This window comes from Pleurodeles waltl, chromosome 4_1 (genome assembly GCF_031143425.1).
Source record: "Pleurodeles waltl isolate 20211129_DDA chromosome 4_1, aPleWal1.hap1.20221129, whole genome shotgun sequence".
Lineage (NCBI taxonomy): Eukaryota > Metazoa > Chordata > Amphibia > Caudata > Salamandridae > Pleurodeles > Pleurodeles waltl.
This window is the reverse complement of record NC_090442.1, coordinates 999,427,109-999,454,016: the sequence shown is the minus strand read 5'-3', so window position 1 is coordinate 999,454,016 and position 26,908 is coordinate 999,427,109. Positions and strand designations below refer to the sequence as shown.

The window sequence follows — 26,908 nt, the reverse complement described above, 5'->3', positions numbered from 1 at the left end:
GAATGACCAGTGCTGGTAGAACGAGGAGGCTGTAGATCAGCAAGACCACAAGGAATATAAAGATCCGTGAAGTCCAGATTCAGGGGGGCAAACTCAGAATGACCTTTAGGGTCTACATGGACCAGGGTGACCCACACAACAGGAACTTGGAGGACAAGGGCCAGGGGTACAAGGACAAGGAAGACCAGACCCAAGATGAACACTAATAGAAAAACCTTGACTGGGGACTAGAGTCAGAGGGGCAGGCAAACCAGGGGATCAAGAGAACTACCAAACCTAAAGTGAGATGAAGAAAAAGAGCGAAGACCAGAAGTCCTTGAAAAAGGAGGACCCGGATATAGAAGACCAGGTGTAAGAGTACTGCAGATTGATAACCAGAAGTACCAGGAATGGGGTTAGCATCAAAAAAGAGGTCCTGGACCATCCGCACTAGGGAAGACTAAAATGATCAGTGGTGGGCTAAGATAAGTTATTACAGAACCATGAGAAGACCGAGCAGGAGGATCAGGACTAGATTGAGGAGGACTGTGAAGATCAGGACCAAGATGTCAATGTCTACTAGGACCAGTCAGTAGGTTGGAATAAGCAAGAAAGGAACTAGGAAAGCCAGAGGTACTACAAACAATGGCACCAGGAGGACTAGAGAAAGAAGGACGAGGTGATCTAAAATGATCAGAACAAGGTGTTCCAAGAATACGGCTTGGACATACATAAAGATTAAGATCTAGGGAACTAAGGCCCATATTTATACTTTTTGACGCAAACCTGTGCTAGCGCAGATTTGCGTCAAAAAGTTTAACGCGGGCAACCGCCATTACAACGCACCAGCCGGGTGCCTTATTTATGGAATGACGGTAGCCGGCGCTGCGGCCTGGTTAGCGACAAATAAATTACGCTAACCGGGCAGCAGAGGCGTAGGAAAGACTGAGGGTTGTGCGTCAAAGAATGGTGCAAGTCAGGTTACAGTAAAAAATATGGAGTTAGGTTGGCGCCGGACTTGCGTGAAAAAAAATTACGCAAATCTGGCGCAAACAGAGTATAAATATGCCCCTAAATCCCGGATTACTTTGTGGAGCAGATTAAGCAGAGCCTGTGGTATCAGGAGGATCTGATGTAAAAACACCAAACAGAGCAAGGAAGACCAAGTGGACTGGGCAAGGGTGGACAGGATGCACAAGACTAAAATGACCAGGCTCAGGAGAACACAGACAAAAAGAATCATGATCAGAAGCACCAGTACCAGTGGGTACAATATTAAGAGGACCATAAGGGGAAAGAACAGAGACAGTACGACCAGGACAACTTAAAGCAGGAGGACAAGGCTGAGACCAAAGAAGACCAGAGGCCAGAAGGCCAAGGTGAGCCCACAGAACCGACCTACAGCACCAAGAATACTAGGCAGAGGGTGAGAAGGACCAAGACAAGAGAACCAGGGCCAAGGGGATCAGAAAGGAACAGGGCAGAAGGAGCCAGGATTGGGGGAACCAGGAAGTGTGAGCATGGATAGAAGGCAGGTTTTGTTATAACCAATATGAGAGTACAAGAACAAGAATGACCATGAGGACCAGGGCCAACAAAACCAGGACAATCCAAACCAGGAGAACAATGCCTAAGAGGGCCAAGCTTAAGAGAACCAGAACACAAGAGGCCAGGTGGACTAAGGGGACCAGCAGGACCAGGAGATGGGTTTACCAGGAAACAGATGAACAGGGTGAGGAGGATCGGAAGGACCAGGGATAAGGAGACCACGGTCAAAAGGATTTGAATGGGGCCTGGAAGGACAGGAGGGCCACAACCAGGAGAGTTAGCTACACTAACAGCCAAAAAAGGATGATCAGGAATAAGAGGATTACGTTCACTGAGCACAAAATCAGGAGTAAAACAATGCCTGTGAGAACCAGGATTATGAAGAGCAAAAGGAGGAAGACCAGAACCAAAGTGAAGAAGACAGGGTGCACAGGAACTCGAGGATCAGGAGCAGAGTACCAGGCAAACAGAACTAACAGGACAGGAGCTAGGAAGACCAGTGTAAAGAGGACCAGTAGGACAACAACCAAGCGGACCAGACAGATGAAGGCACAGAGGCCCAGGAGAATTAAGACCTGACATACCAGAACAAGAGAAACCAGAGCAGAGAGGAAAAGTACAAGGGGTGATTAATGTCAAAATGACTATAATGAGGAGGACCAAGGCCTGGTGGCTTGGATCAGGATAGTCACAAAAAGGAACAGGATAATCAGAACATGGAGGATCCGGTCTAAGAGAGAGAGTAAGCAAAGAACCTGGATGACAGGGTGGCAGGATGACATGGAGGACTGAGGCAGTCAAGTAAATCAATCAAACAGGATTTGTAAAGCACAGCTAATCACCCTTGAAGGTATCCAGGCACTTTTAGGTCTCAGCAGCTCATTCGAATAGCCAGGTCTTGAGGGCTCTATGGAATTCCGGATGAGAGGTGATGGTCCAGAAATGAGTGGGGAAGCTGTTCCAGGTTTCTGCTGCTATGTCAGAAAAGACATGTCCTCCACTTCTGTTTTGGTGGATGCGTGAGTGTGGGAAAGCAATAGAGAGGCGGAACGTAGTCTTCTTGATGGTTGGTGGAAACTGAGGTGGTGGTTAACGTAGGTGTGCTGTTGTTTGTGTAGGGCTGTGTGTGTGTGTGTGAGTCAGCAGCGTGAATACACATTTCTTCTGCACATGAAGCCAGTGGAGTTGCCTGAGGTGTTGTGTGATTGTCGGGGTAAGTCAATAATGAGTCTGACTGTGGGTTCTGTCTGGTCTGAAATCTTTGTAGGTGTTGAGAGGCAATTCCCACATAGAGGGCTTTGCCGTAGTCTAGTCGACTGCTGATGTGGGCCTGTGTCACCGTGTGTCTTGTGTGCGGCAGTAGCTACTTGAAGATCTTATGTACCATGCCCAAAATGAATAAGGAGGCGGAGGAGAAAGTGAGTATCATCACCAGTTGGAGCAAGATAGCGAGGACTCAGCATATCAAAAGCAAGTGGACTACTGCCATCGGAACAAGGGATCAGAGTGAAGAAAATTAGGTGGTCTAGAGGGATCAGGATAAGTGAGACAAGGAACAGGGATAGTAGGACTAGGTGATGAGAACCAAGGGGACCAGGGCCTGGAGTATCAAGTGGAACAGCAGTACTAGGACCTGGGGCAGCAGGCAAAGGATGATGAGAATCAGACATGCTGAGACAACCAGATTCAGGAGCTGGACCAGAGTCAAAATGACCAGACCAAAGAAAATACTATGATAAGATGCAGGACTAGTAAAAGCAGTCAGTGGCGGCTCACTGCACAGTGAAGGGGTGGGGCGGGGCACGGCAGAGACAATAAAATAAACAACAAGCATTACATAAAATTTATTTAAAAAATTAACCTGACTCCCAAATCCCTGCTGCAATGCCGGTCTACAGGCTGCACTGCAGGCACAGGTTCCCAGCCTGCCCTGTGTCCAATCCTAATGCTGCTGAGAGGAGCATTAGGATTGGCGGAAGCGCCCTGACTTGGTGCTCCCAGGCAGAATGGGAGCCTCTGCCTGCTCTCTCCAACCCGGCAACACAGTGTCTGGTTGGAGAGAGCTCAGTACGCATGTGTGTTTTTGCCGGCCCGAGGTGGCCTGCCAAACACACATGCGCACTGAGGGGAGTGCACAGCACTCCCCCTCTGCCCCTGTCATCTCCCACTGCCCTGACCCTTTAAAAATAAAACAAGAATAAACATTGTTTTTTATCATTTTATTTTTAAAAGTTTGCAGCTGCTGCTGATGGTGTTGGGGGTGCCGCTCACCCGCCATAGCAGAGGAGCCGCCGCTGAAAGCAGTAACACGTGGACCAGGAAGACATGGAGCAGGGGCAGGAGGATCTTGATGACCCAAACTACGAGAACTATGAGTGTCAGATCCAAGCGGACCAGGACAAGAAAGGCCACATAGAGTAAGGTCAAATAGATCAGCAAGACTAGGAAGGACCAGTACAAGGAATTGTCACTAAGGAGTAGGACCAGAAAAAGCAGGGCGAGGTAGGACTAGAAGCAGGATCACCAGATTCAGGAAACTAATACCATTTACACTAGAATATCTCCCTTGTAAAATTTTCTTAGTCAAGCTTCTTATGCTGTCAAAACTTAGAGGCCCTCACCTGTTTCAGCCCACTTAAAAGTATCGATGATAAGTAAGGACACAAAAATCACAGCATGCAAAGTGTATAAAAACTCTTAGTGACAGTAGATGAGGCCTGGTGCTAGTACAGTGGGTTCAGGGTGAATAGGGGTGGGGGGACAGAGGGGCTGACACTTGACAGAGGGGTCTAAAAGTGAATGAGTGAAAATGGTTGTGGTATGTGACGGATGGCAGAGAGAGTTTCAAAGGTCAGAGACATGAAGTCAGCAAAAATGGTCAGTGGCTAACAAACATCGGTCAAAGGGCTGTGGCAGTCAACAAAGGGGGTCTCAAGATCAGAAAAAGGCTCTGCCGAGAAGAGGAGAGAGTCAGGGAGGCTGCAGGTAGATGGGCCCAGGTTGCCTGCAGAGGGACTTTGTGTAACAAAGGGCTCTGGTTGCTAGCTTTGTGAACATCAAAAACTAAGGCCAGTAGTTATAGCTTTCAGCACAAGACACGTGGTCTGCAAAGGTCTGAGGGCAAATAGAAGGGTAATGGAGGTGCATATGCAGCAGAAGTATTTGGAAGGCCAGGAAACAGGTTCTGACTGTCAAGACTGGTAGATTAGTTTACAAAACTCATGCTATCAGAGGAATTTGAATGTGGGTGGCAGAGTTTTAAGTCTGGAGAAAGGGCTGTTATAGCTGTTTGGGTAGCAAAGATCGTGCAGTAATGTTCTGGTTATGGAACAATAGAAAAAACATAAAAATAAAAAAAAAGTATTCTCTGAAAACAATAGTGAGGGGCTCTGAGAGCCATAATAGAGTTGCTGTGCTCATTGAGGGGCAGCAGATGGCTTCAGTGGTCTGTGAAATCTGGCAGAGGAGTGAACAGGCTCTTGAGGGGCAGAAAGGCTGGGTCATGGGAAACAGCGGTAGGGAAAGCTTGTAAAAGTAAATACTTGAGAACCAGCAAGGCATTGTGAAGGCTGACAACATGCTGGATGGAGGAATGAATACCAACATAAGCAATGGGAAGGAAGAGCTAGGCAAGAGACTGTGAGGGGCAGGTAAGGATGGTCCAAAAAGATAAATTTAGAGAGTCAGCTGAGGGGCTCAGAGGGGTGTAAGAGGTGGTACTCAAATGTATCAATGGAAAAGGTGGCATGAGCACTGGTATAGAAGCTATGTGTGCTAAAAAAAAGTAGGTGCCTGAAGGTTTGAGAGACATCTAAAAGATTGTGATGCTGATAAAGAGGGCTTCAGGAGCTTTTCTGTTGACAAACTGTAGCATATGGTTTCATATGGGTGAGAATGGCAGGAATGTACTGAATACTTGCAGAAAACTTTGAAAACTTGAGGCCATCAGGGGGCTGTAAAATCTAGAAGAGTGAACCGGACAGATCAGAAGAGCATTTAGAGTTGGCAACAGGGAGAGTACGGAGGATTCTGAGGGCTGGTGTGGGCTGGCAAGGGTGTTTGAGATGCAGTGGCACTAGCAAAGAAGCTGTGGACTAGCAAGAGAGTTCCAAGAGCCAGTGGCACTAAACTACAGCTTCTAAGGGCTAGTGCAAGTGGTCAGAGAAATGGTGTCGGTGCTGAGTGTTGATAGAAGATCTGTTAGCTACAGAGGGGAGAGGTGTTCTGGGCACTCAGGGTAATCACAGCAGGTGAAATTCTCTTAGTGGTAATGGGAAGGGGCTAAAGTGGAACAGGGTAATTGTCTGAAAGCTATGAGATTGTAGAAGTTCTCTGTGTGCTGGCCCTAGCTAGAGGTAGTTATAGAGTTGACAGGATGGTCTGAAGTGCAGATGGAGAAATTGAAGCACTAGCAGACACTGTTTTGGGGAACTGAATGTTTGATAGATAGATGCTGATGGCCTGAGAATAATGGAGGTGGAGTAGTAAAAATGAGGTGGGTGTTTATACTGTAGTTTGAATGAGTGCTGGGTGTCTGGACTTTGGAGAGGCTCTGCAGTGGATGTTGTTTAATAGAACTTAGACAATGTCAGGACTGAAATGTCCCCTGCATGCTATTAGGATTGATATCCCTGCCCGAATGCATATGGAACTGGCACCCTGACTTTTTTTATTGTCCTGCAGCTAAACCTATTTAGAGTATATGCAGAGGCATAGGCCTGTCCTTACGAGTTCAAGGTGCTGAAACTGTTCTTTGACCTGAAGAGGCACACTAAGCGTGACCTCGTAACCAGCATGGAACAATTGAACAAGTCCTGGGTTTACCACATGAAATGGCAGTGGCAGCATACTGTTGTGTATTTGTATGTTATGTTACATCACTTTGTAGAGCACATTGCTGCCCTAATATCAATAATCACACCCCTTGCTACCTGTACCTCAACCTCTCATGATGATTATTTTAAGAATATTTCAAACTTTCCTATACGCTTCCTTAGTACATTCTTTGTTATTTCTGTAAGTACCATATCACCAGCATATGGAATGAAGAATAAGAATAATTTAATTATCGGTCTATGTGATATAGAAAGTGCCCTTTGATGGCGCCCGCCTCTTTGGAGATAAGGTAGACTCGGTGCTCGAGCACTTCAAGGATTCTCAAGCTATGGACAGGTCCTTGGGCCTCATAGCGTCCCCTCGTCCCCCTCAGTCTGCTTTTTGCCCCTTTTGTGGCTACGGAAGTGGCCTCCAACCGTGTCCATTCCTGGCCAGCCACCGTGCCACGCATGCTGCCCAGCCTCTATGTGGCCAAGGGCGAAGGATCCACGGACCTCGTGGATCAGGGAGCAAGTGGTCTTGGCAGTCTGCCGCCCCACCCCCTTCTGCAGCAGCCTCTAAGCCTTCCTAGTCTTACTCCTCACCAAGGGCCAGTCAAAGGCAGGAGCCAACATCCCCAGCTCTCCTGGCAATCCATCATGTCAGACAGGTGGGTTTTGCAGAGAGTCCAAAGAGGTTTGTCCATCCCCTTCGAGATTACCCCTCTATTTATGCCACCAACCTATGATCGTATGTTGGAGGATCACTTATCCCTTCTCTGTGAGGAAGTTACGTCTCTCCTGGCCAAGGGAGCCATAGAGAGGGTTCCCATGCCAGAAGTAGGTTGTGGTTTCTATTCCCGCTATTTTCTGGTACCCAAAAAGGACAAGGGTCTCCATCCTAACCTAGACCTTCGGTCCCCCAATCTCTTCCTCAAGAAAGAGAAGTTCAAAATGCCCACTCTGGGTCAGGTTCCAGCTGCCCTGGATCCAGGAGACTGGATGGTAGCATTGGACTTGCAGATCGCATATTTCCATATTCCCATCCTGCCTGCCCAGACGTTACTTGTGTTTTACGCAGTTTCAGTTCATCGTGCTCACCTTTGACCTTACCAGCTCCCCTCAGGTGTTCACCAGGGTGATGGCGGTGGTTGAAGCTTATCTGAGCATATCAGTGGTTTCAGTCTTCCCCTATCTCAATGACTTGCTGTTGAAGGGGGGCTCGACCCAGGCTGTCGTCTCCCATCTCCAGACTATGGCGGACCTCCTGCATTTGCTGGGGTTCACTATAAATGTGCCAAAGTCACACCTGAGTTCCTCTAAGATGCTCCCTTTCATCATAGCTGTTCTGGATACAGTTCAGTTTCAGGCTTATCCTCCTGAATGGCAAGTCCAGGATATTCAGGCTATGTTACCGATGTTTTAGCCTCTATCCAGGATTTCGATGATAACGACTCTGGGGCGACTGGGCCTCATGGAATCCTGGTGGTGACACATGCCAGATGAAATATGAAAACTCTGCAGTGGGACCTAAAGTTCCAGTGGGTGCAGCGTCAGGGGAATTTCTTTGACAAGGTTCAGTTCTCAGAGGGAACTGCGCAAGATCTGCAGTGGTTGTTAACGAACCGCGACTTGGTCAGAGGCCGATTCCTCTCCCTTCCCCGACCAGATTTGACAGTAGTGACAGATCATTCCATCTTCTGGCTCCGGACTAGGCATGGAGAGTCTGGCATGCTGCTTAGCATGTCCATCGTTCCTCCAATCAGACTGCCCCCTCAGGAGGTTCTTTTTTTGCAGCCCCCGGGGAGGGATCTGTACACAAACTTGTAACGTAATCTTGGCAGCCAGGCGTCCCTCCACCAAAACGGTATATACCTGTTGTTGGAAGAAATTTGTGGCATGGTGCACAGACAAGTCTGTTGACCCCTTTTCTGCCCCTCACTGAGGTCCTGTTGTTTATCCTTTGTCCGGCCTAGCAGGGCTCTTCTGTGGGCTCTCTCAAAGGTTATTTTTAAGCTACTTCTGTGTTCTTAAGGTTACCTGATCAACCTTCTTTATTTAAGCCTCCTGTTGTTAATAGGTACCTTCAAAACCTTACACATATCTTTTCTCTACCCCAATTCATTATGCCCCAGTGGGATTTGAATTTGGTTTTGAACTTTCTCATGCACCCGCCTTTTGAGCTTCTCCACAGTTGTCCTCTCAGGCTTCTCACTTTGAAAACTGCCTTCCTTGTGGCCATTACATCTGCCAGCAGGTTGAGTGAGCTGCAGGCATTACCATCTAAGCTGCCCTACCTTTTCATCTATCCTAACAAAGTGGTGCTTCGCACTAGAACCTCCTTTTTGCCAAGAGTGGTTATTCCCTTTCATCTAGGTCAATCCTTCACCTCGCCTACTTTTTATGTGCCCGCATCCTTCCAAGGAAGAGGAGAGACTTCACCTGGACCCAAAAAGAGCATTGGCATTCTACCTTGATCGTACAAAAGAGTTCTGGGTGGATGATCAACTTGGTTATGTGGGTGCGGAGAAAGCTCAGGTAGTGCAGAAGCGGAGTATCACCAGATGGGTCATTCTCTGCATCAAGGTTTACGTTCTCATTCTACCGAAGCTACAGCAGCAACCACTGCATTGGCATGCGGAGTTCCAGTCCTTGACATCTGTCAGGCCGCAACGTAGGCATCTTTTCACACATTTACCAAATTCTACTGCCTTGACAGTAAGGTCTGTGGGATGGGTACTTTGCCTGTTCGGTCCTGCAGGACTTTCTAGTATGATCTTGGTTCGCAGACCCACCTCTGGGGATGGTATTGCTTGGGTATCTATTTCAAAGGTAAGGAATCTGCAATGAGAAGTTTTTATAAGATGAGCAAGTTACTTACCTTCGGTATCGCCTTATTTGGTAGAGACAATGTCTAGTTGCAGTTTCCTTACCGACCCACCCATCATCCTCCCTGCTCTGCAAACTGATTTCTAGGGACAGGAACTCCCCTTCCAGGGCCTTAGTTTTGACGCACCAGTAGTCAGTGTTCTTCATTGCTCTGCACTTCTGGCATGGAAAGTTGTGAAAAGAAACGGATGTCAGTGCGCAGGGGTGGCACCTATATAGGAACTGGGACATCATATCCAGCACTGATGATACGGACGCGGACCCGATCGAGCCCACCTAACGGCCCTCAGGGATACTTCTCAAGAAAAATCTCCGGATTCATCCTTACTCCTAGGGGAAATTCAAAGGTAAGGAATCTGCAACTAGATATTGTCTCTACCAGATAAGGCATTACCGAAGGTCAGTAACTTGTTCATTTATTCACTACTCCCTTGGCCCCTGGACAGATTGTACATAATGTCTTCTATTATGCTAGTAGCCAGGTAAAGAGTGAAGTCTCTTGTTACTTTGCAAGGAAGCAGGATCATTAGTGCATGATGTTTGCCTTTGACTGGGATAACAGTGAAATAATTTTGCTACTTATTCGACCAGCATCCATACAGTACATAAGGTCTGCTAATTAGCCGCAGGTCAGATAAATAGTAACTTTTTTTTACTGTTTGCATCGCTGCTGGCCAAAAAGTACATAGTCACTGTTATTTAGCCAGCAGCCATGTACATAGTGCAGTTTCCTTGCTGTTTACTTGCTCACTGGACAAACAATGCATAATCTCTTCTTTTTGGACAGCGGCCGGATAAATAATGAAATTTCTCTGTCATATGGGGTGCTGCCCATCAGCAGTAAATAGTCTCTCAGCTTAAGCCAGTGGGCTGGTAAATTGTAGAGAAAATACACTATTTATCTGGAGACCGGATAAATAGCCGCCAGGTTTCCTCAAATGTCAGCCTCAAAGCTTTGTTTGACAGCTCCCTTTTCTTACACCTCAACAATTTTCTATGTGAATTCGCTATTGAGGTATTGCCCGGCTTTTATTCCTCTGAACCGAGTTTAATGGGAAAGAAAAATAAATGCCACGTAGCTCTCCTCTTTCTTCTGCAATCCAGAGTGATCTCCCTGTTTTCCACACTCTTCTGCGGGTCCATGGGTCCACAGCAGGCTGCTATAAAATGTGGTTTTCTGACTTGCAGTCGCAGGTGCACCCATCTTACAAGCAGGGTCCCTCATGACACTTGCTGAGACTGTTTGGAAAGGGACTATACATGATGGGGATGTGATTTCTTGTCATAAGCATTTGATACACACAAAGACAATCCTTAATGTTTGCTCGTGGTTGCAGGAGGTGGGTACGAGCACTCATTTTTGGGAACCAGGACTATTTTTTATTTTCAGGCTTTGACCAAAAGCAAGAGAAAGAAACGTAAAAGGGAGAAAGATGGAGGAAGAGAATCAAACAGTGGTAAAGAGAGAATACAAAGTTGAAAAAGAATCCGCAAAAGTGAGATGAGACAGAAAGTGTAATGTGGTGGAAGAACAAGGCAAAGCTAAAATCAAGACTTGCCAACCCTGATGTTAGGAAACACTGGTATCCAACAACACCGATAGTGGGCTCCAAAGAAAAATGTAGTGCACCTGCAAATATTTCTTTTTTTGTGGAAATTAAGCAGTGGATCAAATGTTTTCAAAAGTTAGGAATGGAATAAAGCTAAGAGTTAAGGGCAGGTTCTGTTTTTAGTGAATCTGGGACTCCCAGTCCTCAACAGGCCTTATATTTACAATATACTTAGAGTGGCACTATGGGTCTGTCCCCTTAAACCATTGGTTTGTTCTAATCGTCCTCGTTCATCCATTTGCTTCAGATGCTGTCAATGACATATTGGCTCAGCCCAGATGAGTAATGGTTTCTTACCTGATGCCATTGGCTTTCATTGGATGTTATTAGGCATTACAGTGTTTTCATTGAACTGCATTAGGATCTATTTTACAAGTACGGGGTTGTCGCTCCACTTCTGCTGGCTCCCTCCCCTGTGTCCAGCTCACTGTTCTCTCCTGAGCGTACCTTTTTCTTCTGTGTGCTTCTCGTTCTTCCACCCACTAACTCCTCTTGTTCCTTCCTTTTGGTTTCCCATTTGTGCTTGCTCCTCATTCGACCCCCTCTCTCCCCATTCCCCCTCCGAATGTACCGCCTTCTTTCCCCATACATTCGTTCCTTCCGGCAGCTTCACATTAGTGCCTCCAGGACCAGACTTTAAAAATGAAAGGCCGTCTGTATTGAAGTCTTCCTTATATTCGGCACCGTTCTCTTTTGATTCTACGTAAATGAAGGTCAGGTAGTAAAGGAGCCTCCAATTTAGTATATTCCTTTCTTCGAATGTCATAGAATCTAAAGAAGGACTGAAATGAAGGTTACTTGCCGTCTGACCAGAACTTAACATAGAAAATATTAATTAAGCATAGAAACAAAAGCAGGACTTTATCAAAGGCAAGAGAACTTTCAATGCAGGCCGTCTTTCATTGTCTTATCTGGCTTTAATGTGCTTATGCTGCATCCATTAGCACGTTATTCACAGACCTATTGGTTTTGCCTGTTCTTCTTGTTAAAAGTCAGCCTCTCAGCACTCGGCCTGTTGTGTCAACTGAGGTGTATTAAGGCCACCTCAATCAGGGAGGTGTGGAGGTGTACAAACAAGATCTACATGCATGTGCTATGCGCCCCTTGGTTATGAGACAGAGACCACAGGAAATATGAGTCCCTATTTGAGAGAGACACTATGAGATGGGGATCATGTTAACAATGCATGAAAAGAAATGTTTCTTTCATTTGCTGTACAAAGACATAAATTAAATGCAGATGAAAGTCACTAAACTGTTTATAAACTGATAGTCCCACATGTATTTTGATATTGGCAGCGCAAAGGTGTATGATAGAAGTCTGAGTACTGATGCTGTTTAATTGTATATTTCACAAGTGGCTGACTGTTGTACTGGTTCTTTGCAGTGTGTGCGGAAGCCTACAATCCTGACGAAGAAGAGGATGACACAGATTCAAGGGTCAGTATCACGAGAATCTCATTCTATTACTTCCTTTGCAGCCCTTTGCAGGAGTAAACCTCCAACCATTTCCAGGGTGGGGAAGGGTCAGGTCGGAGCTTGTGATCGCTTACAGACGTACAAGATTTGCTTGTAAAGTGATGTCAGGCTGCCTCCATGTTTATACATCCCAGTCCTGCAGGGTATTTCCGGTGGGCCCTGTGTGGCACCGGAGGGCCCTTTGGAAACAAATGACTTCAGGCAACAAATTGCGCTGGTGGTTCGTAGTGATTTGCAGTTTTGCAGCTCATGGTCCCTCAAATAAGGCAAATACGTTGCACACAATTGTTTTATTCAAAAAGTTAATTCTACGTGAAACAATGTTGGCAGGCAGCAGACTACCTGGCATCTCATCTACAGTTTGTGAATGAAGGAACGAGGCCAAGGAGTTGTGTCAGCAGGTGCCTAAGCCTGCAGGGCGGTTGTTGCATCTTTAGTCTCCTTTAATACATTTTCACAGGCTACTGGTGACATGTTTTCTTATTAAAAGTGAGTTCTAGTGTCAACCCTCACCTGTAATAAGAAAATAGATGACAGGCCTTTAGAAGGTGATTACATTCTGCCATGTGTTACAAAAATAGAGAGAGACAGTAATGTTCTCAATTATTTACACGCAGTCGGTTTCTGAGTATAAGATTCTTCACACAACATTTTCTCTAACGTACAGAATGTCTCTGATAGGTCAGCTGAGTTTTAGTAAAATATATTTTTATTGAAAGTCTCACAAGGCATCATCACAAAAGAATGAAGATACATTTAAGACCGTCCAGTCTATTTCCATTCAACAATACTGTATGTGGGGAAGATACAAAGAACTCCCTGCTAGCCATCTCAAAGGTCAGCTGAGTAGGTCAAATGGTCTATCTGCGTCACAACTGATGAGTGATGTCCCAGGTCTGGGGATTTCTCATGAGACACTACTTACAATATTTGGTATTCATGGCTTGTTTTTCCTCAGATTGCTAGAAAATTATCATTCTTTTATGCTTGTTGAGTATAAGATGAATTAATTTCCCGACCTCAACCAAGATTTGGAAATAATCAACCCTAGGATCAGTGGCACCTCTAGACCTCACAGTCTTTTTGGGGATGGGGGGGGGCGAGCTGCAAAAGAGACTGCAGATAAAACTGGTGAGGGCCACCTACAACTACAGATCTTACAGACTGTACACAGGCATCAAAAGACAAATAAATAAATACAAGATAAAAAAATATATATATGTATATATATATATAATATATCAAAGTGGCAGTAGCCACTCTTTAGGTATAGTAAGGATTCCCAGAGATAGGAGTTCCTCAGATGTTTACATTGGCGGACAATGGAAAGTTTAGCGGAAATTGTCTTCTGCAAAGCGATACAATGTAAAAAGGGGAGTCCCAAAACGTGTTATGGCACCAATGCATTTTCCATAGACTATGTACTCATATGTAGCAGCTGAATAGATTTCTGTGAAATTTGTTAGAATTATACATTATGGTGTGCAGATGATCCTTTTTGTTAGTAGAGGTAACAAGGGTAAGTATTTTTAAAGTTATAAGCCATTTAAATTTAGTGATATCTGTGACATGGCAATGAGAAGTCATTATTTTTTTGGCTAATGATTCCCTTTACAAAAGTTAAAGCAGCCATGTTGTTTTAAGGCCACTTTCCCTGTTTTCTGAGTTAGGGGTTCAAATATAGGTAAGTATTAGGTTTGATCATTTTCTCCTACCTAATTAAAGTGGTAATACGTAGTGAAAAATTATATATAGTTTCTACATATTTAAAAAAATAATTCACAGAGTACCATGGTATTACCAGGGAGGTACCGCAATACTAAAAAATATTAAAAGCATAAAACCTGTAAAGAATTAAAAACACCTTAATTCACTATATTTAAAAAATATAGTGTATCACAGTGTATTTTTAATATTTTACGTACTGACTTCTTTATGAAAATGTGTACAGAGTACAGTGGAAATACTGAGAAATTACTGCGCAAATTAAAAATCATTTTTCAAAAAGGTAAAGTTCTTAAAAAAATTGGAACTTCCTAGGTACTATCACAGTACTCTGTAAACTTTTTAAAAAATATATAGAAAAACATAAATACATTTCCTTACTTAGTAAAACTTTATTAAAGTGGTGATAAGTAGGGAACAATAATTAAACCTAATACTTATCTATATTTAAGGCGCTAACCCATAATTCAGATAAAGTGTAGTAAAAAACACACATGCCTTTTAATTTTTTGAAAGAAGTCATTAACCAATTATATAGTGCCTTGTCATCAGTAAGTACTGCGGAATACCGCAAAGTTACCACAGTATACAATTGCACAATATATATCTAAAGCTCTGGTATATTGCATTACCCTTGAATCATGCATTGTCTTACTTGTGCAAAGCAATACTTAGATCACATTTACAAAGCAACACAAGGCCACCATGCTTGGCCCTGCCTTGCTTTCAAAATATGGAGAAATGCAAGGAAGCGCAAATCGATGTCTTGAGTAAATCCGCAAACCATATTGTACATTTCTAACACATTTCTTGTACATCCGCTCACCACCTTACTCAACATCACCCCACTCTGTGCCACTCCACTGTAGGCCTCTCCAGTCTGTGACACTTAGAGTACACCACTCCACTGTACACTACTCCAATTTACACTATTCCAGTCTTCGCCACTCCAGTGTACATTACTCCACTCTACGCTATTCCACTGAATGCTACGCCATTCTATGGCAGTCTTCTGTACACCACTCCACTCTACACTATTCCACTCTATACCACTCCACTCTATGCCACTCCACTGTAAGCTATTCCATCGTACAACATTTCACTCTACACTATTGTACTGTGTGCTGTCCCACTCTATAACACTCCACTGTATGCCACTCCACTCTATACTACTCCACTGTACGCTGTCCCATTGTATGATTCTCCACTATGGGCTACTACACTCTATCACTCTATTCTACGCTTTTCCAATGAACACCACTCAGCTCCATGCACTTCCACTCTACGCCACTCCTCTGTACACTACTCCACTCTACGACAATCTACTCCAAGCTATTTCACTGAATGCAACTCCACTTTATGGCACTCCACTCCATGCTATTCCAGTCTACCCTACTCAACTGCACACCACTACAGTGTATGCCACTCTACTATACGCTAATCCAGTCTTTGGTATTCCACTCTACATCTCTCCACTCTATGCCACTCCATCCTACGCTATTCCACGGTATGCGAGTACACTCTACGCCACTCTACTGTATGTTGTTCCTTTGTATGCACCTCCACTCTGCCACTGTACGCTGTTCCAATGCACCCCACCTCACTCCACTATATGCTACTCCACTAAATACTATTCTACTCTACCCTACTCCACTGTAAGCCACTCCAGTCTGGCCCGCTCCACCATATGTCAGTGCACTGCCACTTCCCTGTACGCTACTCCACTCCACTCCCCTGTATGCCACTCCACTCTATGATATTCCAATGTATGCTTCTTCTCTCTACCCTACTCCACTCTAAGATATTCCACTGGATGCCACTCCAGTGTATGTTAACCACTCTATGCCACTCCACTGTATACAATTCCACTCTACGCCACTCCACTGTACACTATTCCACTGTATGCCACTTCACTCTAAGCCAGTACACTCTACTCCACTCTACGGTATTCCACTGTACACAACTGCATTCTACGCCACACAACTATATGCTATTCCACTCTGCAGTGCTTCAGTTTACGCCCCTACAGTCTACACCTCTATGCTACTTAACTCTTCGCTGTTCCACTCTCCAACACTCCATTGTACAAGACTCCACTCTATGCCTTTCCTCTGTATGCTACTCCCTTCCACACCACTCCATTCTACTCTGTTCTACTGTATGTCACTCCACTGTACGCTACTCCTCTCCACTCCACTATATAGCACTCCACTTTGTGCTATTCAACTCTACGTCACTCTGCGTTACATCTTTCCACTGTATGCCAGTGTACTTTTGTAGGAGGCTGGCCTGGCTTGTAGTGGGTACCAAAGGTACTTACACCTTGTGCCAGGTCCAGTTATCCCTTATTAGTAGAATAGAGGTGTTTCTAGCAGCTTAGGCTGATAGAAGGTAGCTATGGCAAAGCAGCTTAGGCTGAACTAGGAGACTTGCAAAGCTCCTACTATACCACTTATATCATATGCACAATATCATAAGAAAACACAATACACAGAGTTACATAAAATAAAGGTACTTTATTTTTATGACAATATGCCACAAGTATCTCAGTGAGTACCCTCAGTAAAAAGGTACACAAGGTATATGTACACAAACAACAAATAGGTAAGAAAGAGTCAGAAAAGTAATGCAAACAGTGTAGAATTACAATAGATTGCAATAGGCAACCATAGGTCTAGGGGCAACACAAACCATATACTCCAAAAGTGGAATGCGAATCACAAATGGACCCCAGACCTATGTGAGCTTGTGGAGGGTCGCTGGGACTGTAAGAAAACAGTGAGGGTGTCCAAGATACCCCACCCCAAGATGCTGAAAAGTAGGAGTAAAGTAAACCTACTACCCCAAAAGAGCACAATAGTCATGATAGGGGGATTCTGCAAGAACAACAAACACCAGCAGTGCACTGACAACGTATTTCGGGACCTGAGGACCAGAAAGGCAAGGGGACCAAGTCCAATAGTCGCGACAGTGTCCAGGGGGGGCAGGAGCCCAGGAAACCCCAAATGAAGGTGCAAGGAAGCTGCCTCTGGATGGAAGAAGCTTGGATTTCTGCAAGAACGAAGAGGACTAGGAATTTCTCCTTTGGAAGACAGATGTCCCACGTCGTGATGAAGGTTGCAGAAGTTTTCCCACGCAGAAATACCGCAAACAAGCCTTGCTAGCTGCAAGGGTCGTGGTAGAGGTTTTTGGGTGCTGCTTAGGACCAGGAATTACCAGGATGTCGCTTTTTGGAGGAGGAGACAGAGGGGGCGCTCAGCAACTCAGAGAGCCCTCACAGAAGCAGGCAGCACCCGCAGAAGTACCCCAAGAGGCACTTAGAAGATTAGTGAACTGGAGTCCACGCGAAGTTGCAAAAGAGGGTCCCTTACGTCGGAGGCCAACTCAGAGGGTTGTGCACTGCAGGACGGAGTGCTGGGGACCCAGGCTAGGCTGTGCACGAAGGAAATCCTGGAAGAGTGCACAGGAGCCGGAGCAGCTGCAAATTACACAGTACACAGCTTTGCAGTCTAGTGTGGGGAGGCAAGGACTTACCTCCACCAAACTTGGACTGAAGAGTCACTGGACTGTGGGAGTCACTTGGACAGAGTTGCTGTGTTCCAGGGACCACGCTCGTTAGGATGAGAGGGGACCCAGAGGACCAGTGATGCAGTCTTTTGGTGCCTGCGTTAGCAGGGGGAAGATTCCGTCGACCCACGGGAGATTTCTTTGGAGCTTCTGGTGCAGGGTGAAAGCAGGCTACCCCCAGAGCATGCACCACCTGGAAACAGTCGTGAAAGCCGGCAGGATTAGGCGCTACAATGTTGCTGGTAGTCGTCTTGCTACTTTGTTGCAGTTTTGCAGACGTCCTGGAGCAGTTAGCCGTCGATCCTTGGTAGGAGGTGATGAGGGAGATGCAGAGGAACTCTGGTGAGCTCTTGCATTCGTTATCTGAAGAATTCCCCAAAGCAGAGACCCTACATAGCCAGAAAAAGAGGTTTGGCTACCAAGAGAGGTAAGAGCCTCTGACGTCACCTGATGGCACTGGCCACTCAGAGCAGTCCAGTGTGCCCCAACACCTTTGTTTCCAAGATGGCAGAGGTCTGGGACACACTGGAGGAGCTCTGGGCACCTCCCCTGGGAGGTACTGGTCAGGGGAGTGGTCACTCCCCTTTCCTTTGTCCAGTTTCGTGCCAGTGCAGGGATGGGGTATCCCTGAACCGGTGTAGACTGGCTTATGCAGAGATGGGCATCATCTGTGCCCATCAAAGCATTTCCAAAGGCTGGGGGAGGCTACTCCTCCCCAGCCCTTCACACCTATTTCCAAAGGGAGAGGGTGTAACACCCTCTCTCAGAGGAAATCCTTTGTTCTGCCTTCCTGGGCCAGGGCTGCCTGGACCCCAGGAGGGCAGAAACCTGTCTGAGGGGTTGGCAACAGCAGCAGTTGCAGTGGAGACCCTGGAAAGGCAGTTTGGCAGTAGCCGGGTTCTGTGCTAGAGACCCGGGGGATCATGGAATTGTCCCCCCAACACCAGAATGGTATTGGGGTGACAATTCCATTATCTTAGACATGTTACATGGCCATGTTCAGAGTTACCATTGTGACGCTATACATAGTTAGTGACCTATGTATAGTGCACGAGTGTAATGGTGTCCCCGCACTCACAAAGTCCGGGGAATTTGACCTGAACGATGTGGGGGCACCTTGGCTAGTGCCAGGGTGCCCACACACTAAGTAACTTTGCACCCAACCTTCACCAGGTGAAGGTTAGACATATTGGTGACTTATAAGTTACTTATGTGCAGTGGTAAATGGCTGTGAAATAACGTGGACGTTATTTCACGCAGGCTGCAGTGGCAGGCCTGTGTAAGAATTGTCAGAGCTCCCTATGGGTGGCAAAAGAATTTCTGCAGCCCATAGGGATCTCCTGAAACCCCAATACCCGGGGTACCTCAGTACCAAATAGAAGGGAACTTTATGGGTGTACCAGTATGCCAATGTGAATTGGTAAATTTAGTCACTAGCCTGTAGTGACAAATTTGGAAAGCAGAGAGAGCATAAACACTGAGGTTCTGGTTAGCGGAGCCTCAGTGATACAGTTAGGCACCACACAGGGAACACTTACAGGGCACATACTATGAGCACTGGGGCCCTGCCTGGCAGGGTCCCAGTGACACAAGGACTAAAACAACATACATACAGTGAAATATGGGGGTAACATGCCAGGCAAGATGGTACTTTCCTACAACTTTACACTTCTCCACTCTACACCAATCTACTCCATGCTGTCCCACTGTATGCAACTCCAGTCTACGCTGCTCCACTCTATGCTATAGCACTATTCGCCACTCTACTATATGCTGTTCCACTCTACTCTATTCCACTGTATGCCACTCCCACCTTTGCCGCTTAATCCTGCCTCCTAATATACCTTCATAATATAAATGTTGTGCAGAGATTTTCACTTGTGATTTGTGTTTTTCGATCATTAGAGAAGTAATTTAGCTTGGGTTGATATTGCTGATCTGGGCCGAATTTTTCTGGATAACATTTTTAAAAATGGCAGATGTGTTACAGTGATGATGTAATATTTCAGGAACTATGAGTCCTACATACATCATCTCGGTGTCAAAGCATAGGTTTTGTGGGTCAAGTAGTCTTATAGAGACAGAGCATAACTCCTCGGAGCAACCCTTCTGCCTTTTCCTAAATGGCAGCTATAATAGAGGAAGAAGAGACATATATTGAAATGAAACAAATAATAATGTTTTCTAATCCTTTTATGTATACACCAAACAATATTTATGATCTGAATATGAAAAAAAGAATGTTTATCACTCCTGTTTTGGACACATTTTCATTGTTCACTTTATTTAGTTGTTTCGGCAATCGCTCGTGGTACATTTGCAGAATGTTAAACTTTGGACATACGCATATCGACAGGGACATCTTTTTCTAGCACAGGTTTTGCAAGTACATATATGTGTAAGTTCTACGGGTAGAGGCTTTAGAAATTTAGTAGGTTTTAGCACCCCATCAATGTCTTCCCAACCAAATTCACTCAGATCTTTCTCTACATATGCATGATCCAGAACATTTACACATCGTCTGATCAAGTAGAACGTTCTTGTATTGTGTCAACGCACAGAATATGAAATCGGTGGAAGGTCACTTAGCTGGACTGATCGCTTGAACTCACTGTACCGAAGATCTTCAAATGTGTGACAGTCGGAACTCGTTTTCCACACACGCAGAAGGTATTTTTCTACTTCTTTAAAGTCACATTCTTCTTCTGTCACAGCAAATCCTTTTAGAAACTCCACAGATTCAGCATTTAAAGCTCCAAGCTTTGTTCCAATTTTGCTAACAGTGTCATCACCCGTAAGAATATGTGCCTTGATAAGAACACTGAAGCATCTCTGGGTCAAGTTTCTTGTACAGAATATGAAGCAGGATTAAGTGTCTTTTCTCATCTGTTCCATAACACATCTATAACTCTGACAGTCATTGACTTATGAACATTGCAGCAAATCTCAGTAGCACAATCATAATAAGTGTCTCATTTGACAGTACAATGACATGATTGGAAACATTTTGAACAGCTCACTAAACATGTGACACAACAGGAAGGTCACCTTCCTCCAATTTGCTTTTAAGTTCTTAAACACTATGGCCCGTACCTTTTGAATTCATCTATGCAGGCACCAATTCCTCATTGACAATCATTCCACTTGCAATAATTGGAAATTCAGTGTTCACAGGAGCATCAGCAATGTTTTGGCGAGTTAACATCTCCAAGTTCATCTTGTTCAATGTTGATGACCAGAATTTAACACGTTACACAGGTATAGGTGTTGAATTTTTGATGCCTACAAAGTCAGTTGTTCCACTTGTAGACATTCGTCTGATTCCCTCACATTCTTTGACAGATAGTTCAAGATAACTGTCAAAGACAGCAGTTTTCAATGAGGACATCTTTTCGAATGGAAATTCTTCAGGTGAAAGTTTTTTTTAAGCTCTTGTACACGTTTCTGCTTCACTGGTTTGGTTGCAGCATCTACATCAAATAATGCCTTTGTTGGAAGAAAGTCATGCGACAGAATGTCCTTGATAAATGCACCCCTTCCTTTTGCTACATCCATCTCTCTATGTGCTTAGGATTTTTTTTTTTTAATCTGTTATGTAATGGCTGTTTGGAAGAGACTCTTACTTTAGCTATTAAAGCGTGGAAGTATAACTTTAGTGATGATGTCAAATGGCTTTTTCTCTTGCAATACAAATCTCTTCTGCTTCGGTTCCATGAATAGTTTTGATCCATGTTCCAGGACATCTAGTAGGTGTGCCTTCATATCATTATCCACATATTGTTTGGTCAGAAAGTTTTGTAGGCGCACAGAGTCAGTCATTTCAAAGGGGTTTCCTTGCTGCTGCATGGAATGAAGAAGGCTGTCAACATGTTTATTGAAATGTTCCCCTCTCTTTCCCACAAGTTCATGGTGAGGAACAGTTTTGTAATGGTCCATTAATTTTGAATTTGCCATCTCTCTGAAAACATTGCAAATAGAAAGGACTCCATGGTAAGCTAGCTGCTACTGAGCAACATATTCACTTTTACGTGTCTGACCAACAATTCCCTTGGAGCTTTCCTGTGATCTCTGGATCATCTTCTCCAGTTTCGTATCTAGAGCCACAGCATTGAACCTTTCCTCCCTTTCACCACAAAATGTCTTTGGATGAATTTTCAGTAGAGGTGTGGTTTTTCCACCTCTAGCTTCTTCACTCTGTCCAGATACCAGGACCCATATCTTAGGTCAGTGGTTCCCAACCTTTTGATTTCTGTGGACCCCCACTTTAACATTAATGTAACCCAGGGACCCACACTAAATCATCATTGGAATCCGGGGACCCCCGCCTGAGTCATTACTGGAAGCTGAGGACCTAATTTGTCAATATTTATTAATATTATTTTATTTTCTAGGCTCTCGCTGACCCCCTGAGAAGGCTTCGCGGACCTCCAGGGGTCCCCGGACCACAGGTTGGGAACCACTGTCTTAGGTAGTTTATGCAATTGAATTTCCGCATCACTGTAATCAGTGACTCCACAGTCTTCATGTGCAGCTCTCCATCAGCTTCCTGATCAGCATGTACCAGGTTTTTCACTAAGCTATCATGTGTAAAACATTTTCCCAGTACTTGCAAAGTTCTGATTTTTCTTCACATTCTTTGACAAACTCTATGATCTTGGTTTTCAGGTTTTCTGATTTTGAACTGAGTGTATTGAACATTGCCTGGCTTTGCATTATGTCTTTTGAACGAAGTACACCCTGTGTCTTGTTCACTTCTGATATAAGATATACAATACCCAATTTATCATTCTTGTTCCACAAAGCATTCCAATACAATGGTTCTAAAGCCTCAGATATGGTGAGCACGCCTTGTAATGAACAACCAAAATGAGTTCTGCTCAATACTGAATAGACAGTTTTGCTTCCAAAGATTTCAGCCCCAATAAGTGCATTGTCTATGCCACATCCACTGAGATAACTTCCTGTACACCGCAACACAACTTTTATCATGTGGAAAATGCCCATCATTGGATAAAATAAAATCCTACTGTACTGCTCATAAAAATGTCAGCTACAATCCAGTAAATGGCTTCTTCGCAGAAAACTGCCAGGATATGCTGATCTTCAAGCTGAGCATGCACATTTTGGAAATATTTAGATCTGTGTATACTGTTGCGTAGTTTGTGACCGGAGATGACACTACGAGTAAAAAAAAAAAAAAAACCTTCTTTAGTGGGACGGTATTCTGGGATATCAGAGCATCAATTCCTGCCTACGGAGGAACTGGTTTTTCTTCATCCTTCAGTCCACACCAAATACACAATATGATAAATTCAGTTAAATCAGCTTTGCGGACCGAAGCATCAGGTAGAAGAAGATCCATGTCCTCAGCCACTTTTAAACTTTCTGGTAGACTGGGGCATGTTGATGCCTTGTAGTGATTTTGCACATGTTGGCAAGGCAGTTGGGTTATAAGTTTGCAGCTTCCTTTGTTAATGCGTACAGCAGACACAGCTAGTTTACCAGCAGCTGCTTCAATGGTATAGTCTTGAAAACGCACCATGGCAGTATCATGTATGTTGGATGTTCCAGACAAAGAAGAGCGGTCTTCAAAATCAAAATTATAAATAGCAGCAATTATAAATCCTTTCCTGGTAAAGTAATTGGTGATGTCAGATTCACAAGATTTTACAGCATGAGCTGCTAACAAGTTCCTACTCCGTACTCTGTCATTATAACTTGGTGATACACCAATCCTATTCATTGAAGTGATTAGCTCTCTACTTTTGCACTTCTCATAGATTGTGTGGGCAGTCATCATGTGTAGCGGAGTTTTCTTTTTTTCCATGATGTAATTCATAAAACATGATTTTGAAAAAAAGATGGTACATTTGCAAAGCATAAGCCTGCCGGTTCATGGCATTTGTTATCCACTTATTCGCTTATATCTTCAGAGCCATCATCAGTGTTGCCGGCTTCTGTTCCTAACTCTAGAACTTTAGTTTGTAACAATTGTTCTTTGTTGATATTAAACATTGATTAAAAAATGTTAAGACAACATCAGACATTCTTGTTGACTCCCATGATTTGCCATGCTCTGGGGCATCACAACATTTGTCATTAAGTCCAAACCTAAATCTTTCAGGATGTTTCTTAAAATGGCTCATGCTGATTTAATTGCTTCCTGTGATCTTATTTTGGCAGCAAGAACGTCAGGAGTCAAATCAGCTGAGAACACCTTAAGTGACTCATTATTTTTGTAAGAATGACTACTACTAATTCTGTCATTGTACATTCTCAGCAGAAAAATCTTAATTTCATTATTATGGATCAATACAGTTTCGTCAATGTAGATCATTGTTTCTCTCATCTCACTGAGTGTGAACCCATAGCCAGCACTTAAGAGTGGCTTTAAAACATTTTTTTTTTTCAAAGAATGCAAACTTAACTGAAGGCTCGTGGTTATGTTGCTGCTGGGAGCTCATTATACATTCATATTTTCCAATGCATGCACACATGCAGTTCGGGTGGGCATACAAATCCGCTGTAAATACATTTACCTCGCTATTTAGATCAGCTACTCAGCTGAAAACTTCATCTTGGAAGAAACTAGCTGCAGATAAAAACATGTTTGCCCTTTGAGACTTGCATACTCTGTACTTTATTCTTCCATCAATCCCTTTGGTGATTGCTCTGGCTAAACCACAGATAACACATTGAAGATCCTCTGCTTTCTGGTCAGTTGTTGAAGGTAGAAGAAGGGTAGTCATCAATCTCCTAATTGGATGGGCTTTGGGCTTGGTTGTCATCGCTTACTCAGAAGACTCGGATTCTTGTTGTGATTCACTGGTTTCTGCTATTTTTGGACTATTTTTCCAGGCTTTTTCCATTGTATATGACTTGTAGCACTTGTTGTTACAATGATAAAATATTTGATCCTCTTCACCCATCAGTTTCAATCTTTTGTGAACTTCATCTTGCCGTATTTCTGCAGCATCTCGAACTCTCTTCTGTCCAGCCGCATTTGATGTTAGCTTTTCTTTCAGATTAGTTTGGCATATGGTCAGTTCATCTTTTTGCTGTTATACCAATACAACCATAAAACACATGATAAAACAGTAAAACATTTAAAAAAAGTACAAATACTAATACTCATAAGACCTGGATAAAATATATACTAAGAAAAAAAAACTTGACGATTTAGCATACAACACATTTTTCTTTGTTACAAATCCTCATTTTTTGTAGTTAGCAACACTTTGTCAGGAAGTAAAGGTTCTCTGCTACCGCCTGCTTCGCTCATGTTTAAAAATTAGAATCAACGGAAAACGTGGAAAAAAAAAGAAAATAATAAATTAACTTACCAATATGATGGCTAAAACACATCATTATGGAGGCACCATTTCGGAAAATAGCAGAAGGGGTGCTCTGAGGAGTTGGTTTCAGTCTCTATAAGACTACTTGACCCCCTAACCTATGTTTTGACACCAAAATTAAATATATAGATCTCATGGTTCCTGAAATATTACATCATCACTACAACACATTCACCATTTTACAAAATGTCACCCAGAAAAAATCTGCCTGTAATAGCAATGTTTACCCAAGCTAAATTACATCTCTAATGATACAAAACAAAAATGAAAATCTCTGGCGACTATTTTTTTTACGGGGATATGTCAAGGGGCCAGGACTAACTCCACTGAATGCTATTCTACTCTACGCTTTCCACTGTATGCCACTTCACTCTATGCCACTGCACTATACACTAGTGCACTGCCAGTTCACTGTACGTGACTCCACTGTACGATATTCCACTTTATGCCACTTCTCTCTGCCCCACCCCACTCTGCGCTGTTCTGCCGGATGACACTCCATTGTACGTTACTCCACTCTCTGCCACTCCACTGTACTCAACTCCACTCCATCCTTTTTTATTCCATTTTGCGCAACTCCACTCTACGACACACCACTGTATGCCATTCCACTCTACCCTACTCCGTTGTACACCACGCCAGTCTATGCCACTATACTGTGCGCCTCTATGCTACTCCAGTCTACACTATTCCACTCTCCATTCTATACTATTCCACTGTATGCCACTCCACTCCATGCCACTTCACTGTACCTTATTCCACAATATGCCAATCCACTCTATGCTACTCCACTGTACCCCACTACACTGTATGCTGTTCCAGTCTACCCCACTCCACTGTACACCACTGCAGTCTAGGACACTTCACTATACGCCACTCCACTGCACGCTACTTCACTTTTTGCTTTTCCACCTTACGCTACTCCACTGTACACCTCTCCACTCTCCACTATTCCATTATATGCTATTCCACTATATGTAATTCCACTATACGGTACCCCACTCTGTGCCAATCCACTGTACGCCATTCCACACTAGGCTATAGTGTAGCCATTTTTAATATAGCTTTTGCGTGTTTGCTTAAAGCATTAGGCCTCTGTGCACTTTGCTCTAGATGCATTTTATTCAGCCTTGCACTGTTATTTTTCAATAACCAGTTTCACGGTCTTGTTTTATTTTCTTCTATCACACTGTTTAGCTTACTTCAGCACCGGAGTTCTCAAACAATACATTCTTGCTCACTCTGTGCTTCAGTCAAGGATACAGTCTGGTACATTGCCAATAAACGTGGTAGAAGTTTAATCTTTAGGGTTCGTAGAAAGTACACATTCTTACGTAGGGACGTTTCTTAGAAAACTGGCATGTTAATTATAAAAACACTTCCTAGTCCTGGTACACGTGGGAGGGAGATTCCGACCAGGGAACCACAACTAGACGCTGACTGCCCTGTTGCAGATGCTGATCCAGATCACAGGCCTTTGCTCAGGTATGATGGTTGATGTCCTCCAGGGGGAACCTGAAAGGGAGGCTTAGAGCTTAACATGCTGTGCTCAAAATAGAACTTAGAAGAGAGAACGTACTATAGTAGCACCATGATAGCGTTATTCTTATGTTTCACTCTCCTCGTTACTATTTCAATCTTACTGTGTTGTATGGTTCTGGTTATTGCAGCTCACTCCTTGTTATCTAAAATGCAGTCGTTTTATTAAACTAATCTTTAAAACTCAAACTGCCTTTGTCGTTTATATATGAGACCACACTGTGTATGAGAGAACTGGTTGGGATCTGAGTGACCACGACTTCCCTGGGAAGCACTAAGATGTCATGCGCTCAGTTGCCCAATTGTCTCTTCCCTTTGGGAGAGATGAGGCACTGCTAGTTAGCCGGAGCTCAACCTGGATTTGGGGTGACAAGGGTCCTTCGCGTGGGTTAGACTTAGTCCCC

The 26,908-nt window shown here is 44.1% G+C and overlaps 1 protein-coding gene across 2 annotated transcripts in view; it reads left to right on the top strand.

Annotated features, from left to right (window-relative positions):
- The window catches only part of PRKAR2B (protein kinase cAMP-dependent type II regulatory subunit beta), a 511,441-nt gene that overhangs the window by 278,677 nt on the left and 205,856 nt on the right, over nucleotides 1-26,908 (top strand). For both annotated transcript variants that reach the window (XM_069229843.1, XM_069229844.1), the window contains exon 3: nucleotides 12,227-12,279. In XM_069229843.1, the coding sequence (XP_069085944.1) occupies nucleotides 12,227-12,279 (53 nt within the window). The remainder of the gene's footprint in view (nucleotides 1-12,226; nucleotides 12,280-26,908) is intronic.